This window comes from Chiroxiphia lanceolata, chromosome 4, assembly GCF_009829145.1.
Source record: "Chiroxiphia lanceolata isolate bChiLan1 chromosome 4, bChiLan1.pri, whole genome shotgun sequence".
Lineage (NCBI taxonomy): Eukaryota > Metazoa > Chordata > Aves > Passeriformes > Pipridae > Chiroxiphia > Chiroxiphia lanceolata.
In genome coordinates, this window is record NC_045640.1 from 27,198,100 (window position 1) to 27,212,381 (window position 14,282).

General features: G+C 38.6%; 1 protein-coding gene across 5 annotated transcripts in view; it reads right to left on the bottom strand.

Annotated features, from left to right (window-relative positions):
- The window catches only part of CORIN (corin, serine peptidase), a 122,027-nt gene that overhangs the window by 7,538 nt on the left and 100,207 nt on the right, over positions 1-14,282 (bottom strand). For all 5 annotated transcript variants that reach the window (XR_004356593.1, XM_032685327.1, XM_032685326.1 and 2 more), the window contains exons 17-19: positions 6,989-7,111; positions 2,754-2,803; positions 1,597-1,771 (exon numbers count right to left, since the gene is read on the bottom strand). Coding sequence is in view for 4 of the 5 variants with exons in the window: in XM_032685327.1 (XP_032541218.1) it covers positions 1,597-1,771; positions 2,754-2,803; positions 6,989-7,111 (348 nt within the window). In the remaining variant the exon portion in view is untranslated. The remainder of the gene's footprint in view (positions 1-1,596; positions 1,772-2,753; positions 2,804-6,988; positions 7,112-14,282) is intronic.

Here is a 14,282-nt window from a genome sequence, read left to right on the forward strand (position 1 = left end):
GAGTTCCATAGAAACTATATAACTATATGTATATAGCCCTACATGAGGGGTAAATGCACAGCTCCAAAATGTAATAGCAGTCTTTCTACAACTGACAAAACTGGGAGAATTTTTACTTTGTAATTTGACAGCTGCTTTTCCTATCTTTCACTAATGGGAGAAATCTCTTATTCAGGAGATTCGGTATCAGTCCAGTATTGTGGAAGGACTGATCTCTGTCCCACTCTTTATTTTAGATCACCAGAAAATGTTCTTCCAAAAGTTAGGAAATATTCCAGCAGTATATTTAAAAATAGATGGAGAAAGAAGAGAAATTCCTTCTGGACCCAAAACCTGATAAAATACTATGTTCTTATTTGTATTATACACATTTAGCACACTGTTTAGGAGGAAGGTCATCTATGTTCAAGTTTCTGATTATTACTTTTCTTCTTTTTGAATGCAATCAGTTCTTGAACATCCTTAGAGCTTGATATGATGTGTTAGTCAGAACCTAGGTCTATCCAATGGCATTTCCATTAATATGGTATCTTATATCTCACACCTTGAGACACTCACAGACATCTTGAGATATGCCTAATGTCTTCTGGCTTGGACACAAAAGTCACAAACCCCAACAAATACCAAATAACTCAGTCTTTCAGAAATAAAAGGACAAAATTTAAATTATTACTCAAAAAGGGAATGATTAACATTATAAAGAAATATCAGTCAAGAGAATTTTGCTTAACAGAGGATTTTGGCAGGCTTGAACACAAATAAAGGTTTTTAGAGAAGTTTAAAATAATTTCCAATGAGCAAACAGCAGTTTAAAGCAAGACTAAGCAACCATAAAGCACTTACTAACTACGGCAGAAAACACTTGTTTAAATTTTCTTTAGAAACTCAATTTAAAAAAAGACAAAAGATACAAGGTAATAAAATTCCCTCCAAAACGTGGTTCATTCCCTTTTGATGTGGTTCATCAAAAAGAAATATCGGTTAGCACCAAAAAGCTGACATGATCAAAACAATTCCAAGACATGTAAACATCCCTTGCACGCCTGACTGTTCATACACCACAGGGCCTCAGATACCAGGAGGCATCAAGTAGTGGTTAATACTGACTTCTTAATGATTACAATCCTAATAAAAGGGTGAACTGTATAAATAGAAAAGGCAATGACTTCAGTATGTTATTTGCACTGTGAGCAAATACTGAGTTTTCATTTTTACCAATGACCATAGCATTTTTCCAGGGTCTTTTGTACAGTCATGCACAGAATGATTTTTTAAATCCATGGCAGTTGTAGGAGAGCTATAGGATTAGTATTTTGGTCTTCCTATTTTCCTGTTTCCTGCTGAAAGTCAGGGCATCTTCATTTAGCTTTCATCAGTAGAGACACCAGCAATGAATAATAAAACATCTGAAAACCTAAGCTGATGCTGGTTTGTACCTTTTACTTTCCTTTTTAGTCTCTTAAAAGCAGGCCTCTATAACTGGCCATTCTGCAGGGATCATCACCTACCCCCAGTGTGTTTGGTAGTGGAGGAAGGACTTGGTAATTCACATGTGCAAGTTCATATGAGCAGTAAAACCATCTTGAGCTCTCTCACCCTTCAAAGCAGTGTGCTACTGTCAGGACCCATCTCTTTGCAATCAGAACACAGCCACATATGTGTCCGCTGGGCTCACTCTGCAGGGAGCACTGCCATGGCCACCGGCCTGGGCGGCTGGTCCTGCCCCCGAGGATCCTCTTGTTCATGCGAGCGGCGGGGCGGCGGCCACAGTCTGGGGAGGAACAGGAAAGTGTTAATCGTTACCACAGGGGCAGCACGTACAGGACCCGCTGCAAGAGAACAGCACAGAATGGTCTTAACACAGCTGTGAAATTAGACTGTAATTTTGACTGAAATTAAACTAATTTACTGTACAATACAGTAAATGAGGTCATCAGCAACTGCACAACAGTATTAAACATACTGAGCCATTTTTATTCTTCCTTTGTATCGAAGGATTTGCTCTCCTGATATTAATTTTGACTGGGTCAGCCTGAAATATTAACCAAGCTAAATTTGGCATCCTGATTTCCTTTCTCTCAGGTGTTACTGGACTGCTCTTGGGGAGGTTTCCTGGTTTCATGTCAGCTAGCAACATGTTAGCCTACTTTCCATGAGAACCACTCCTGGAAGATCTGCTCAGTAGTAACAAGGCTTTTCTTAAGCCAGGTGTGAGGTTAATGTCACGCTGTTTCCTCAGCTACACAGCAGCAAATTTGCTTTGCCTGTGGAATTTACTGAGGAAAAATATTTGAAGATCTGAAGACATTCCAGTAATCTGTCCATTTCACTTTACAAGCCACTTCCACTGGAAATTATACCAGATTCCCACTTGACAGTTATTTTTCTGAAAGAATCATTCACTTTTGTGATCACAGCTTCAACTTCCAGGCAGATAGCTTGCTAGCCACTCTCGTGGTAAAGGATACTTTCAGAAGGAAGTGTTACGAACTTAATTTTTGGAACCAGACTGCTGACAAAATTTGTTTTGTGGTATCAGGACTGGGCTACCTCAATACACAGATCCAACAGTCAAAATATAAGAAAATCTGATGAAACTGAGAAGAGTAGGGAAAAATAAACCCAGTGGAAAACTGGATGTTGCAGAGCTCTAATAAAAATTTCAGAATGAAGCCACACTAAACTTCCACATTTTTCAAAATGATTTAATACATTTTAAAACAACATCTATTTTATATACACTCCTCTCTTACCTTCTTTAGTGCAAAAGAGAGCCACTTTGCTTCTGCTTTGACACATCTGGCTAAATATGGAAACAAAAACATGGCAGAAATCTCAATTAATTGATTAATTTTAGTACTTTGAAAATCAGCACAGGTATTGTACTCAGTGTAATCCAGCTGTTAAAAATTCCCCCAAACTGTAAAAAGAAACTCAAGGAGTTTCTTATGCCAGATCATTCATGGTTTCCAGCATCTGCCTGGTGAAAATTCAAAATATTAGTTCAGCTTTACAATGCATTTCATGAGGGGGTGCTACACATTTTGCAGACTACCTCGCTCCCTGGGCATGGATCCAACTCTGAGGTCAGCTGGGATGTACAGTCTGTCAAGTCTTAATTTATGGCCCCCGAAAGCACAGAGATTGCCAGTCTCCTCTTCCATACAGTAGAAGGACAGACAGAATTTTCCTTGAAATGCCTTTGATAACAGATGCCCTAGAAGTTTTGTGCCCTAAAAGTTTGGGTGTTTTGAAAAAATCCAGGAAGTTTGCATAAGTAAGCATTAAAACAACAAAAACATCATTTGTTGAAAATTTTCATACCAGGGAGGGAAGAGGTGACTTTTTTGTCAAGGGAGGGGAAATCCTGGTTAAATCAGCAAGCACTGTTGCACCAAAAGAACATTATTCTGGAATGTATTGAAAGACAACACAGTCATCAGTCACAGCCAGAATGGCTTCATGAGAGGAAAGTCCTGCTTATCAAACCTGATTTCTTTTTATGACAAGGTAACCCACCTAGTGGATCAAGGGAAGCCAGCTGATGTAATCTTTTTGGATTTCAGTAAAGCTTTCAATACCATCTGTAACGGGATCCTTCTGGACAAACTGTCCAGCACGTAGCTGGATAAACACATCAGGTGGTGGGTGAGCAATTGGCTCATGGCTCGAGCACAGAGGTCAATAGTGAATGGGGTGACATCAGACTGGTGACCATCTTAGGCCCAGTTTTCTTCATCATCTTCATTCATCTTCATCTTTCTTCATTCATAAATGACTTGGACACAGGACTGCAAGGGATACTGAGAAAGTTTGCAGAGGACAGAAAACTGGGAGGAGCTGTCGACTCCCTCGAAGGCAGGGAGGCCCTGCAGAGAGACCTCACAAATTAGAGGACTGGGCAATCACCAATCATATGAAGTTCAACAAGGGGAAGTGCCAGATTTTGCACCTGGGATGGGATAACCTGGATGTACATACAGACTGGGGAATGAGATGCTGGAAAGCAATGCTGCAGAAAGGGACCTGGGTGTCCTGGTTGATGGCAAGTTGAATATGAGTTAGCAGCGCTCTGGCAGCCAGAAGGGCCAGCCGTGTCCTGGGGGGCATCAGGCAAAGCATCACCAGCTGGTCGAGAGAGGAGATTGTCCCGCTCTGCTCTGCACTGGGGCAGCCTCACCTTGAACATTGTGTGCAGTTTTGGGCATCGCAATATAAGAAAGATATTAAGCTCTTAGAAAGCGTCCAAAAAAGGACAATGAAAATGGTGAAGGACCTTGAGGGGAAGCCATATGAGGAGTGGCTGAGGTCACTTGGTCTGTTCAGCCTGGAGAAGAAGAGACTGAGGGGAGACCTCATTGCAGTCTACAACTTCCTCATGAGGGGAAGAAGAGGGATCTGATCTCTTCTCTGTGGTGACCAATGACAGGACCTGAAGCTGCATCAGGGGAGGATTAGGTTGGAGATCAGAAAAAGGTTCTTCACCCAGGGGGTGATTGGACACTGGAACAGGCTCCCCAGGGAAGTGGTCACAACACCAAACCTGCCAGATTTCAAGAATTGTTTGGATGATACTCTGGGACACGTGGTATGACTCTTGGGGGCAGTCCTGTGCAGGGCAAAGAGTTGGACTTAATGATCCTTGTGGGTCCCTTCCAACTCCGCATGTTCTGTGATTCTGTGAACTAACTGACTGCCTTTTTATTTCCACTACTTTTTCATTCCTACTGTGTACATGCTTTTCTGGCAGAAGCAGAGCTACCTGTTCCCGATGTAATTCTTTGAAGGCTTTAATCTCAGTCAGTAAGTAGTGTCTTTAAAACTGCTATCACCTAAAAAGAGGATGCATCTGATTTTAAGTCATAGATAGTAATATGGGCAAAACAACAGAGTGCCAGCCACCTCACCAGATTGCCTTGAATCTAGTATTTGACCAGACCTTTGTTCCCTACATTGCACGTACCTCATTCACAATGCAAATCAGTTTATTTCTGTTCCTGAAAACACAGGCCATAAAATTATTTTCCAGAGACAGTAGAGATGGACAATCAATTTTAGAACAGAAAATCATGTGCACAATTTTGAGAGACATTTGCACTCCCTAAAAAAATTCACAGAATATAACTGAGACCAGCCATGATCATGTTTTACACTTGTTTCTTTGACTTACCAGACAGCCTGCTCTAAATGGCAGCTCTAAAGAGAAAACGTTAAGCTTTTATGTGTGCATAGCCTATCCTGTCAAAACTTTATGAATTAGTGGTGTATTTTTTAGTTCTTGCCCAAGTTTCCATTAGTTCAGGAGCCCAACAGCCCTTTACACATCCAACATACTCCACAGCACAAATCATTTACGTGGTGCAATTGATCCAGATGAATACACCTAGACTGCAGGGCTCAGGAGTACTTCCCAGTCATCTGGACTGGATGCCTAATGCAGCCAAAACAGAAAAAAACCTCACCCTTCATGCAAGGCTTTAGCTTCTCACTTCTTAGAATCATAGAATTGAATCATAGAACCGGGTTGAAAAAGACTGCAAAGATCATCAAGTCCAGCCCTTCAAGTGCAATCCTTCTTGTTACCCATTTTCTGGATGTAGGGGGACTCAAACATCTGTTCCTACATATTACTTTCATTTATGCAACAGATTTATCAATAATCCTCATTACTGATGTTTTCTCTCCTTGAACTTGTACTTTGGGCAAAACTAGATCTTTTGCTACTAGATCTTGTAACTCAGAGACTCCAAGTCCATTCCTTCACACGTTTCCTAGCAGACCTCTTTCAAACATGTCAAAAAGTACCTTGAAATTTCTGCCTTGCACTTTAGTAACCGAACAGAATATGACTGTGGATCTGCCTTTGCATCTGGTCACAACCCAAGGTGTTTATTCTTGTATTACGCTGGAGAAAAGCATTTAGATACTGTTAGGCTAGAGGAAAAACACAGTGAGAAAGGAAAAGAGTTAAAAAGACAACCTTCAAGTGTCAGGCACCATCTCGTAATGGCCTTTCTAGATGAAGAAATAAAAATTAACTTGAATGGGGAAAATACCAATGTAAACCAAAAAATGTACAAAGTTGAGACGTACAAAACCAAAAGTTGCTTCTTACTAGCTTCTTTTTAGTATTCTGCCATTAGGGAAAACTTTGAGTACAAAAAATAATGGAGTCAAGCAAAAGAAAAGTAGATTTATTTCTCAGATTTGTGTCTTCACACATATCATATCTCTGCAGTTACCCAAGACAGTCTTTTCTTGTGAAATAGAAGGATTTTCTATGAAAGAAGGATGTTATGAAATCTCCTAGACATTTGAAAGAGAGAACAAAAACTATACATCTGCTTTTTGAAGAATGCAGTTGCAGATGGGGATAAGGTGTCTCTCCCAGTTTTTCCCGGGATTTCTGAGTTCATTGGCTCTTCAGTCTCAAAGTCACGCTTTGAATGTCTGAACCATGAGATCCTGGCTTCTCATTAGCAACTATCTGTTTAGTCAGGTTAATGGAAAGGAATATACCATCAGCCAGAGAAGCTGCTGAGGAAACCTACTCTAAGTGGATATAGACTCTGCTGAAGAAGCTGTGTTTGCTCCAAATGTATGAATCCAGACTACATGGGCTGAAGAGGATGGTAAGATGTTGCTGCAGATTTTGCTATATAGTACTTGCTGGACTATCTTGTTCAGCAGTTTCAATGAAGCTGTCTGGTCCAGGTGCTTTAGAGGCATCACCTCTGTATTACTCAAGTGCTGTTATTTTAGCAGAATGGCCTCCTGAGGATTTGAAGTTAGACTCAGACTACAGTTGTTGTTGACACTAAAATCATTGCAGTGTATCTTAACAACTCACATGAGTATGTGCTGGGATTTATACACAGATACCTTGGAAAAAAAGAGCTTACTTTGGGAGTAAGAGGGAGTTTGTTATCCTCCATTAGTAAGAGACTACCCACAGCAGTGAAATAGATCTTATTTACCTGTTACTTACCCATTCACTAGAAGAGCGTGTAAAGTGGATGCATTTTTATTCTTCCAGTCAGAGTGCAGATTCAGCCATTTTTGGTGTTGCACTTCCTCATTCTCTACTACAATTTCTGTTTTGGATGGTCCTCTGAAAGAAATGAAAGACACTGATAGAACTTCCAGTAGGTTTCTGTGTTACAGCTAAGAAGGTGAGGAGGCCCTAATGCCCTCTGTTTACTACAAAGATACACAGTTGAATGTTATGGCAAAGCCATGTGTGGCAGATACAAAGTTAGGAGAATGAATCACTCTGAGAAGCCAGGTCAGCCAACGTATGACTGCCACTTTGTATTTTCTGACAAGAACCCAAACTAGAATCAGGAACAATAGGAGTCTTCTGGTGGCATTTACTGTAGTGCACACATTCATACTGTTTTAACAGCTTCTTGCCTCCAAAAATATAAAAAAATAGATCTTCATATGTAAAAGTGGTGAAAGAAAAATTATTTTCTTACATTTCTGTCTTTGGAAATCCATTAAAATTTAACAGTAAAGAGCAGTTTAGGTCTTGTTAATAATACTTGAGAGTATCTATAAATCCAAACTGTCTGCTTTGTGAAACAGAACAAATCATGGGTGATGATGTCGAACCTGTCCTTCTGCAGCAAATTAAAAGTATATGAGTGTAAGTTAGAACAGTTCACCAGGAGATATTTTCATATATCCACTTCCTCAGTCTAATCATTGCCTGATAGACTCAAACCCCTGAAGAAATTGCTATTTTACTAAATCTTGATTGCCAAGTGGAAAAAAGGAGTGCATTTCTATATGGCTTTAAAAGTCATGCAACTTTCCAGCACAGAACCATCCACGATTAGCCATCAATCCCTGTCAATGACAAAGAATTACAATGACTGCTCTCCTGAACACTGGTCAAAGGCCAAGTTCTAAATCCTAGTTCACAGAAAAGAGAATGAGAGAAGTTCAGAAAAACTGGTGTGTCCTAAAACTGTCCTCTGAACCCAGTTTCTTATGACAGTACCTAGGAATGCCAACCATGTTAACAGTTTTTCTTTAAGTTCAATTTTCAGTACTGACTATATATCTTTTAAAATCTTTAAAAAACTCCAGCATCCTTTACCCTTGATTGCATAAAGTAATAGAGATCAAAGAATTCTGTTTTATGGTAAAGTTTTCAGCGCAACCATATGGAGATGTTTTCAACAGAGCTGGCAGAATAAACTAGGCTTTGAGGTCATGGCCTTTCATTTGCCTGTCAGGCAAATTGGCCTGTTACATGACTTATTTTTCAGAACTTTCTCTGGGCATATTAAGCAAATATCATTTCATGATCTACTAAACAGAACGTGCAGGCAGATACTAACAAGCATTTTTAAAGAATGTGGTTTTAGCTCATTTTGAGAAAGCTGCTTGCCACAAAAAGGGTTTTCTTTCTCAGCACCTCCTTATAGCAAACACATGAAGCCCTCCTCTCTTCATATCCACATTTCTCACTCTTTTTCACACAAAACATACACAAGTGTTTTTTCTGAAGATGACATTCTGCCTTATGATCTTCTGTAAGCAATGATGTTCATCATTTCTTAAATGTGTACGGTGATATTTTATGCAGCTGTAAATAGTGTCTGATCTATAAAATATGTAACTCAAAAATGTCCAGAAGGTGGAAATATCATGCCATTTGATGGATCCAAAACTATATTACCCCACATACCAGATTTTTTTGCTGAGACTTGCAGCTCTGAATTATAGCTTACAGTGATGCTATAATCATCATTTAGGAGATACATACATCTAAATCAAGGTAACAACCTACAAGACACTTATGCATGTATGAAATTTTATAATTATTTATACAATGTATTATACTTAGTTAAAAGCAAGATTCTGGCTATGCCTTTTTTTCCTTGGTGGTCACATCTTGATATATTACATTGAAAACCAGTATAGCCTAAGTTGTGTCTTTAGAATGCTTTATATGAACACTTATAGTGTAACCCCCTCGATGCTGCTTATAAAAGTTTTTCTTTCAGACAGGCAAGGGCTGCCGCTTGTCTCCTTTCATTTATTTAATTAGAAATAACCAGAATGAAGGAGACCTAAGATCATAATTTCTAGGTGAAGAAGGATGGAGACAATGGATAGCATTTGTGTAGAGACCAGAGCATATCCAGAATTGCCAGAGAATGAGAGAACATGAGCTAAAAATGTTAGGATTGAAGACTTGTGCTGGTGTGAGCTTCTGAGTGTGGGACTTTCAGAGGGGCTGCTGGGCCAGGAGTTTACATTACACCAGGGACTATAAATCACTCAGAGAAAAGGAGAGAGGTGGAGCAGTGGAGACTTATTTTAGCCAGACCCATCCTGTGCTCCAGAAACACAGCAGGCAGCAGATTCTACTAAGTTCCTCTTGGAGCTATAGCACACAATTTCTTCTTAGAGTAGACACACTTTAAAGAAAAGGGAAGAAGGATCTTTCAATGGACAGAGCCACATGAACTCACAATTCACAAGAACATTTGGCTTTATGGAGCTTCTCAGACTCTTACAAAATAAGGTTGCAGATGCTAATTACCTTTACACATTGAGCTTCAAGTTCAAAATTAGCTCTCCTGCCAGTTTTATACTTCAGTGGCCTGCAGAAGTTGCAGTATCTTTCAGGATTTCAGGCAAATCAAATAAAGATTTTTTTTTCCTAAACACTTTCAGAAGGCTCTTTCACTTCTCTGCAGTTTTCTTTTTTCCCCTCTAGTTTGCATATACCGGAACAGTTTTGTTCAGAAACTTGGTGTGGATTTTAAACTAGTGCTTTTAATTATCACCTGTACTGCAATAAAAAGCAAAATTGAAACAGTGTTTCTTGACTGAAACCATTTATATTGGAACACAATGTGCAGTTTTCAAACGCCTCAGTTTAAGAGGATATTCAAAAATGGGAAAGGATCACATAAATGGCTTTCAAATTTTCTAGGGCAGTGACGCATAAGTAGGGTTTGAGGGAACTGGATTTGCTTATTCTTGTGAAGAAGAAGCTAATGGACAATTCAATAAAAACCTTCAACTACTTGAACAGGAGTTAAAACACAACAGAAAGAAATTCTTTCCAGAAGTGCTGCATGGTAAAACCCGGGGGAAATGGCCTACAGTTGCAGCTTTGGAGATTCATAGAAGATGAAAAGGAAATATTTTTTCACTAGGAAGGTGAAGCAGCTCTGGAACAGAGAAACTGTGAAATTCCAATCTATCCAGGTTTTTAAGACTTGGCTAAACAGAGCAGTGGTTGAGCTGAGCTCATTTTGGCAATAATCCTGCTTCAAATAGGAGGTGAACTAGATTTCTCCCACTGTCTGTTACTGTGAGGATTTTATGATTCTGTTGCACAGTACAAATAGACTGTAGTGACTACACTGAAGAGCTGAATTTTAAAAAAGGCCAAGTTACCGGAACAGACTTTACACACATCAGAGCATATTTTAACATTAAGGTACAGTCACTGAATCACAGAATCAATTAGGTTGGAAAAGACCTCCGAGGACATAGAATCCAATCAATATCTACATGTAGATATCTGAAATATTTACATTACTTCAGTAAGTTTATTAGTGATATCCGCAAACTTAAGGCATTCATACCATGGTAACAATAATTCACACCTTTTGAGCTGTGACTTTTGGACCAGATCCCTCACCAGGTTTCCAAGATAATGTACAAATCCTGCCTGCATCCACATGACTTTATAACATCTCGTGGTGCTATTTGGATGAAACTATTAGTGTACTGAAATACTATTTTTAAATGCTTGGGGTTTTAAGAATCTGAACAGACCACAGAAGTTTAATTGTCTCATGTGTCTAGTGTCTGGAGTAAATCTTTATATCCAAAAGAGCTATGCTAGAGCTTCTGAGCTCAAACTGCTCAAACATAACACTCAAAGAACATACTTTAGGGTTCCTGTAGTCCCAGCCTATGGGCTTCTCCAAGACTATATGAAAAGTGCCATATTTAAATAAGTTTAAAACAGATGCACAACAAACGGCAATGTTTTATGATTTTTTTCTCCTTTATATTTGAAGTGATAGAAATACCAGGCTTAGTGGTAAAAGACAAGTATGACTTTCATGTAGATTTTCATTAGGTCCTCTGCACTGCTTTCAAGAATGAAATAGAATTAGGATCTGTGAAAAAATTCTTCCACAAGACTTTGTTTCACTAAACTATTAACTATCGGAAAATTCAGCCGAAAGAAATCTTACGAGGTCATCTGATCCATTCCCCTAATCCAAAATAAGATCAACCATATCTAAATCCTGATAGATTTTGTTCTGCCCTCTTTGTACCTAACTCTAATGATGGAGAATCCTCAGCGTTTCAAGGCAATATATGCAAGCAATGTTTTTCTAATGTTTGTTCTTAATCTGCCTACCTGTCTTTTAAGCTCATTACTCTGTCTTATTTCCAATGGAAATGGAGAACAAGTTACTCCTTACCTTCTGCAGCAACCCTTTACATATTCCAAGGCTCCTATACCTCCCCCTGACTGACTACCCAGAGTTTCCAACCCTTCTTCATATACCATGCTTTCTAGGTCTCTGGTCATTCCTGTGACCTATTCTAACACAAACTGAATACTCCAGAGAGATTACTCATAAACATTCCTGGTTAATTCAGGTCATTTCTCCAGTCTGTCAAAAAATTTTTAAATTCTAATTCTGCTCCCCAAAATGCTTTCAGATCCTCCCAGTTGATGCTGAATGAAAAATTATCAAGCATACTCTCCACTCTCTCTTCTGAATGACTCACAACACCACTATCACTCCAGACATACTAGAATGTGTCTAGCCCCCTACCAATCTCCTTATTTATTTCAAAAGTAATTTCACACAGTGTGAAAGTTATATCACATCTACAGTTCCTTCCCCATCCACAGTGCCTCTGCTATTTCAAGGAATAAATTAAGGGACTCTGACATGATTCATTACTGACAAATACATTCCGTCTATCATTAAGACATTATACTTCTGTAAATATTTGTTGGTATTTGAAGCTAGGCAACTAGTTTGTAAATCTCTGCATCTTCTTCTTTTATCCTTTTTTAACAAAAGATGGCATACCAAACAGTTTTCTCCATTCTCTCGCACTTCTCAAAATCATGGCTTCCATTACTGTCAGCCATAATGGAGACCAACCACAGCCATAAATTTTAAATGCACTTGGATGTATTTCGACAAAACTAGCTACTATGAAAAGTACATTATTACCTATTATTTTCTTACTCTAGCCCCATTTCTTAGGTCTTTGCCACTTTAGACACATAATATGATTTCCTAAGGTTTCTTTGTGCTTTTGTTTTAGTTTTTTGCTTGTTTGCTTTATTTTTGTTTGTTTGTTCACTTTGTTTAATATTCCTGGCTTTTTCCAGATATTTTCGCCGTTGTTCTATACCACTTCCTGTAAGTTTGAACTGCATCTTCACTTCCTCTAGAATTCCATTTCCAGTTTCAGGTCATTCTACAGTTTGTGCCTCAGCCAAGTTAGTCTTGTTCTTCACAGATGTCTGCTAGATCTAATGAACTTAAAATTCTAACATATCTAATTTCTTTAATCTAAAAAGTTTCCTTTACTCTAAGTCAATTATAAAAATCAATAATCTGTAAAATTGGTCACTCATAAAATCAAAAAACAAGACATTTCAATTTACAGTAGGACTTATGTCTACACCAGTGGGAAATTCTAACTTACATTTTCTTATTTTTCAATTTGAACTTCAAAATTAGAACATTCCTTTAATACATTTAATTTCACACTATCAATTCCCTTATGTGTGTTTAGGAGAGGAATTTTTAGAATCAAGAAAGAAAAATCCAGTCTGTGTTCTACATTATAAATGTGCTCGCTGTGGGGAAAAGTAATGTTTCATGAGATAAGTTGTACAATGGAAATATTAAATAAAAAGCATTCAAGCCCACTACTTGCTGATCACTGTGCACAACAGTCAAAGTTTATGATGGAACACAATGAGCATTACGATTTGCATGTTAAATTATAATGACAAATAAAGAAAAAATAAAAGGTAGGGATTAATTTTAGTTTATGAAGTTTGTCATTTTGTTTGTAACAGTTTGGGATACTTTATTCTCCCTACTTCATTCTGGAAAACTCTGTCAAATGTATTAAATTGCAAGTTTAGAATAAAGTTTAATCCATAAACTTCAAAGTAACAGTAATATGCATCTGTTCAGCTTCTATAATTCCATGTTGTAAACCTCTTGTGACAAAGGCTTGGAAAAGGAAACCTTGAGTTATTCCAGAAAGCAATGAATAATGCATGTATGGGCAGTAATTTAAAACAAATTGGGCCTGTTTCTGAGCTGCCACAGCATCTGTTTCCTGTCTGTACTTACTGGTTAAGATGATTCTTGGTCTTGAGCAGAATTCTCTAAAGCCACAGCTGTGCCATAGAATATAAAGTAAAAGATCAAAACCTTGATTTTTACAGCATTAAAATCAGAGAAATGTGAAATTGTAATGTGAAAACATATTGAAACATAGAAAATGGAAATTAAAAAGATTTGCCGCATTGATAGAAAACTCAAACATGTATGATTAAATAGTTCTTAAAATTTCTAGCAGAAAGTAGGTAATCACTGTGGTATTTCCAGGTTTCAAAATCCCTAAGTCTTATGTTCCAACTGATAAACTAGTCAACCCTACCAACAATTTTACTTGCTTTATCTCTGTGTGCTGGTTTTGGCTAGGATAGAGTTAATTCTCTGTAGCTAGTATGGAATTGTGTTTTGGATTTGTGCTGAAAACTGTGTTGATAATAGTGGGTTGTTTTTATTCTTGCTGAGCAGCGCTTACACAGAGTCGAGGCCTGTTTTGCTCCTCACCCCATCTCACCAGAGAGAGGGCTGGGAGTGCACAAGGACTCAGTAGGGGATGCAGCCAGGACAGCTGACCCTAACTCTCCAAAGGGATATTCCATACCATATGGCATCATGTTCAGCATGTAAAGCACAAGGAAAGAGGAAGAAGGGGAGGGGGGAATGTTTGGAGTGATGACATTTGTCTTCCCAAGTTGACATTACATGTGAAGGACCCTATTTCCCCAGAGAGGGCTGAATACACCCCTGCTCACGAGAAGTGGTGAGTGAATTCCTTGTTTTGCTTTGCTCATGTGTGTGGCTTTTGCTTTACCTATTCATCTGTCTTTATCTCAATCCACAAGTTTTCTCACTTTTACTCTTCCCCATTTTCTCTCCATCCCACTGGGAGTAGTGAGCAAGTGGCTGCATGGG